We start from the raw sequence: 6,155 nt of genomic DNA, 5'->3' as shown, positions 1-6,155 counted from the left end.
ATCTTTTTTAGCACCTTGGAAGTTTTTATATGTTATTTAACTCTTCAAAAATATTCAATAAGTTTGATTCACAAATTATATGATAAATATTCAAATGAAACCAACTTTTAAGTTGCGATCCAAGGGATCAATCAGAGTGCGACACGTGGCGCGATAATCACATGTGATTGAAAAAAAAATTAAAATTTTTTTTTAATATCTTTTTCAAATTTTTTTTTTTGGTTTTTCGAATTTTTTTTTTCGACATGCAGTAAATCACATGTGATTCTACATGTCAATCACATGTGATTGTAAAACCCATTCACAAGTGATTCTGCATGCCAAATTCAATCATATGTTATTGGAAAAAAAATTTATTTAGTAAAATGACGAATTTCAGTAAATTTGTGCTAAAATCTTTAAACACCAAGTTTTTGATCAAAACGTGATCAAATCACCAAATTGAAGTCTGAAATTTTGAAGATATGATCACGAAACGCTAACAAACTTAATCAAATCACCGAATTAAAGTTTGTTTCCTGTTGAATTTTTTTTTTTTTGAAAAAAAAAATTTTTGAATTTTTTTTCAATCACATTGGATTTGACATGCAGAATCACATGTGATTGTGTTTTACAATCATATGTGATTGGGTTTGACAATCACATGTGATTGGATTTGGCATGTTAAATTAAAAAAAAAATATTTAAAAAAAATTCAAATAAATTTTTTTTAATAATTTTATTTCAAAAAAAAATTTCTTTTTTTAAAAAAAATTAAAATTTTTTTTTCAATCACATGTGATTGTCGCGTCACATATCGCACTCTGATTGGTCCGTTAGATTTCAAGGAAATTATTGGATTCAAGAGATTACAACTCCAAATTATATTGATATTTATACAAATTATAACAAGGGAGACGATATAGTCAAATATAGTCAATTTTAAATGTTATGTCTAAACATTTAATTGACAACTCTAAAATCATTATTAAGAAAGCCTTAATTAGATAGTTTGTCTTAGTATCAACCAAACATAGGTAATTTATTATTTATATGTGAATCATTTTTATTATATACACAATTAATCACGCTTTATAATATTATACTGTACAATACTATAAAACATAATTAATTATGTACATAATAAAAATGAACATAAAAGTAATTATGTACATAATAAAAGTGAACAAAAATGATGAGTACATGTCACTTCTAATCAGCACATAGTACGACATGGTGAATGCATACGGGTACGGCTATGGCTATGAGAATGGTCTCAACAACAAATGTAAATTTACTTTGAATAAGAGATTACTCTCTCGGTCCCAAATCTATTGCCCCCAGATAAAAAACATGCAGTTTTAAGAAATCTCACTAACTTCATTTTCCACCAATAATATATCTTCTCTATCCAGAATAACTTCTTTTGATTGGTTGAAAAAGAATTTAGACAATTAAATTGGAACATCCCAAAATGGAATAATGGACAATAAATTTGGGATGTAGGGAGTATAATAAATAATGGATTGTGACAGCTGCCCCTCTTTTATTTAACGAAGAATTTAATAACAATAATTTAGAATTAACTCACCCACCTTTATAACCTCTTCTTCTTTGTATAATTTCTTCTCCCATATCACAAGTTCACAGCCACAACAAATCAAGCTTAAATATTCTCCATATCTCTAAAAATGGATAATTTTTCATCAGTGATTCCTTACGATTCATCATCTTCAACTTCACCAACCGCGGTTTCTTCACATCTCTCACTCAATCTAATGAACAATTACTCGCATGAAGCTTATACTAACGATTATGATAATAATAATAATAATAGTTACGATCAACTAGAGGATAAAGTTGTGGTGGATCGTGTTTCGCCAACTAGTAGTGGATTAGGAAATAGTGATGGTAACGAATTGAATTCGGCGCCTAGATCCGGAAAAAATTATGTAAAGAAAGGTGAAAAAAAGATTAGGAAACCAAAGTGTGCATTTCAAACGAGGAGCCAAGTTGATATACTAGACGATGGTTATCGATGGAGAAAATATGGTCAAAAAGCCGTTAAGAACAATAAGTTCCCCAGGTTCGATCTCTTAACTTAAATTTTGAGAGAGAAATGTATAACTATATATTTATCATTCATTGATGATCGTATAATCTTTATATTCAACGTATTATTGTATTTTTGAGAAAAACGAGGATCAATTAGAATAAGCATAATTATTATTTCTTATTTATAGTAATTAATATTAATATTAATATTTAATTTAATACAATATACAATACAATACATAATACAGTTATGAAAGATCATAATTAACCTGCAGACTAGTCTATCAAAGGGTCGTCTCATTAATTTATAGGACCCTGTTCGAAAATAAAATGAGGTCCTTATAAACATTAAAATTTTCAATATATAAACCGTGTTTTCAATCGAAGCAAATAAAAAGTTTGTTTTATGAACAAAAACTTATGAACATGTATTGTATGAACAGTAATTTCCGACTTGTTCTAATTGATAGATAAAATAATTTTATTTTCTTTTAAGAACGATAAGAATAACAAGTATATATAATGAAATTTTCAACATTTTGGGCCTTTTAAAAATTTTTGGGACCTGATCGATCGCACATGTTCGCACACCCTCTAAGACGCCCCTATCAAAATTTTTAAAAAAACAGTCATGTATTGTAGTTGTTTGTTATATTAATCATGAATATATATACATTAAGTTATATTACATTATTTTTTTAAAAGCTACAATACCATTAATACATATTACATTATTTTTTTACAAGCTAGCATTCACTACGTCTATTATACAACATTATTAAATTTGATACATGAATTTCAATCGAGTTATCCGAGACAAGTCATATAATTCACCTGCTCAACTGTGCAAAATGTTTGGTCTAGCCGCCTAGCTGGTAGTACAATATTACGTGTTCAAATAGCTTTCTAACAAACATTTTGTTTGCATATTATATAGATTAAGATTCTCAAAGTATAACTAGCTTGTTAATTTTATCATTCTACTAATACTACTCTACATTCTTAGATTCGTGATGACCATTTTCTATCTAAAATCATACATACTATTGCGTACATCACATATATGCAACCTTTGCATATAATTTGTAAAGGTCGCTAGTTACTATTTATTTGGTTTCTTAATATTTATATAGATTGTACAGTTGAGTATGCATGTATAATATCAACTATAATCATCATGTTGTGGATTTAGTGGTAATGGTCCATACCTCTTTTTTTGAGGTTGAGAGCTCGATTTCCTAGGACGAAAACATTGCACACGATGATATCCCCTTATCTTGAAATCTATCCAAGGTCGCTTTTCGCACATTGTGTTCCGGGGCAGCATGGGAGGGGGGTTTTACTAGCCATGCCTCGGAGTCACTACAAGAAAAATGCTCATTTGTGACGATCTTTTAGTGACGACTCAATATTTGGTCACTAATAATGTTATTTAGTTACCATTAAAAAAGTGGTCACTAAATTTTGGTTACTAAACGACATTAGTAACCAAACAAATGGTCACTATAGTGACCAATTTTGGTCTCTAAAAATATTTTGTGACGCATCTATAGTGACGAGAAGTGACCAACCTATTTTGGTCACTAATTTGATTTAGTGACCATTTTAGTGTTATTAGTGACCAATAGTCTTCGTCACTAAAGCACATTTTTCTTGTAGTGAGTGGTCCGGGTTTCTTTCAGAACAGCGATTGAGAGCGAGTTATACAACTGCGAGAAATGATCATATGGGTGATTTAGTCCCCTTAGGTGTTCCAAAACTGCTATTAAAAAAACAACTACACACATAGATGGAAAATAGACTTGAGAATTTATTAAATTTGAATATTCCAATTTTCAGTTTAATATATATGTAACCAACTCGAATTTTATGAGCATCATGGATGGGACTTCCTCCGTCTCAACTATTGTCTCCCAATTTTTTATTAAATTTAAAATATATTATGTAAATATTTATAATCAAGATATGTTTAGTTTAACTGAACTTGATAAAAATAAATGACTGATAATCATAGTATAAGAATAAATGGAGTTTAATGATACGTAATTAAGTAGTTATTTTTGCTAGTAAAATAAAAAGATATCGTTAAACATATATAAATATTAAAGTGAACTATACTTTTATTATTACAAAGGATGGAAGTATTTGTTATTATACCAACGACTAATATGGATTATATTATAATGACAGAAGCTACTATCGATGTACATACCAAGGATGCAACGTGAAGAAACAAGTCCAAAGGTTATCGAAAGATGAAGGAATCGTTGTAACGACTTATGAAGGAACACATTCGCATCCGATTGAGAAATCTACTGATAACTTTGAGCACATCTTAACTCAAATGCAAATCTATTCTTCTTGCTAATTAATAAGCGTAATTTATAGGAAATTAAAAAAAATAAACTCGATCACTTATCTTTTTAGATGTATACTTTTATAATGCATGGTTTGGTTGTAGACTTTGTAATGGTATATGCTTCATAATAAGGGTGTCAATATTTTAAACACAATTAACCCGGATACATAATTGAATCCAAACTGGTTAAAATCAATCCGGAAAAAATGGTTTTGAACTGGTTATTGAACCCTCGCTTCGCGCCGGGGGTTCGATTTTTAATGTATTTTATTGCGTTTAGTAAAATTATTTTGTGGCTAACGATGATGTCGTTGAAGATCAACTCGAGTCGAACTAAAAGGTATAACCCGTGAGAGATTTAAATGTTATTTTAAATTAACAATATATGTGCATCTCCGCGTTTCGCTATGGAATTATCGACTTTTAAAAATTTAACGCAAAATCAACGTGTATGAAAAGTACCCCAAATATTTAGCGTTTTTTAAAAAGCGTCCGTTTTACGTATAGCTAGTGACATTGTGTTCCTAAAATTATTTCGAGTTTAACGATGGTGTCGGAAAAATTTAACTCGTTGCGAGCGAGAAGATATGACCCGTTGAATATTTGGGTAGAGTTTATTTAAGATTTATTATGAAAATGGTTATTTAACACTTTACCCCCTGTTTGGAGAGTCGATTTGAATTTTTCAAAAAAGTGTGGGGGCCTTTGTTGGTAAAATAAAATTTAGTTAAAGGTAAAAAAAAAAGGTGAAAAGTCGAAAATGCCCCTGATACTATTCATAACTTTTGTCTATTAGTTAATATGTAAATAAGTTAAATCCAAATTGAATTTTTTTTTCTAGACGACTGAAATTTTTTTTATTAAAAAACAAGTTAAAAGCTAAAAAGAATAAAAGTACATTGGCAAATATTTCCAAAGAATATAACATGGATTGTAGCCATTTCTTCCAATTACATTTCTTCTTAGGAAATCTCGTGTGTAACCAATTAAAAGAATTAACCACTATGTTATCTATCACGTGGCATTTTCGAAATGCTCAATCGTTGAAAATGTAACGATTACGTAGCCTCAAAATGCTCCAAAGCGTGGAGTAGAGAATGACTGTCATGATCATCTGCTTGTTATCTTCAACCGGAACTCCAGCGATCCAAGCCCAAGGCGAATTCAGATTCGTCCACACAGGAATCGAAAGGTTGACCCATTGGGCTACCTTGACCCTGCGACATTATAAAGTGCAAAAAAAGATGTTGGGAATCGTCATGGGAAGCATCACACAAGCAGCATGATTCATCATTCAATTCTATATTTCTTTGCAAGAGGTTATTTTTTGTAGCTAGCCTTTATAGTTTCGATCTCCAAATAAAAACAATGATTTTTATAGGGACTTGCTTATACCAAATAGTAGGGATTAAAGAGGTCCACTCTTTTTTGTCAATGATTTTTCAAGCCGTAGCAACTGAGAAAGAGCCTCCATCCCACGTCCAAAAGTCAGGCTCTTGTGATACACTACATTACAAACAATTTCTTCAAGAGCATGAAAATTTTCCACTTCTACAACATATCTTGGTTCTCTTCTCCAAGAAATAGCCCATGAATTATTAACAAAATGTGAAGCGACAGTGCCTTGAGAATTAGAGTCAAGTGCAAGTACGCGAGGAAAGCCATTAGCCAAAGGAGTGCCATTGTGCCATGGGTCACCATCTTTGATAATGATACATATATGGGAAGGGTGGAGAACATTGTCTTGATGGATCGAGTCAAT

At 30.6% G+C, this 6,155-nt stretch overlaps 1 protein-coding gene across 1 annotated transcript; it reads left to right on the top strand.

Annotated features, from left to right (window-relative positions):
• The first annotated feature begins 1,589 nt into the window (after positions 1-1,589).
• On the top strand, positions 1,590-4,474 carry LOC139872620 (probable WRKY transcription factor 75). Its single transcript, XM_071860531.1, has 2 exons — positions 1,590-2,065; positions 4,225-4,474. The coding sequence occupies exons 1-2, from the start codon at positions 1,671-1,673 to the stop codon at positions 4,400-4,402; spliced, it is 573 nt and encodes a 190-aa protein (XP_071716632.1). The 5' UTR covers positions 1,590-1,670; the 3' UTR covers positions 4,403-4,474.
• The last annotated feature ends 1,681 nt before the right edge of the window (positions 4,475-6,155 follow it).

This window comes from Rutidosis leptorrhynchoides, chromosome 10, assembly GCF_046630445.1.
Source record: "Rutidosis leptorrhynchoides isolate AG116_Rl617_1_P2 chromosome 10, CSIRO_AGI_Rlap_v1, whole genome shotgun sequence".
In the NCBI taxonomy this organism is placed as follows: Eukaryota; Viridiplantae; Streptophyta; class Magnoliopsida; order Asterales; family Asteraceae; genus Rutidosis; species Rutidosis leptorrhynchoides.
The sequence above is the reverse complement of the archived record's forward strand: the minus strand, read 5'-3'. Positions and strand labels throughout refer to the sequence as shown.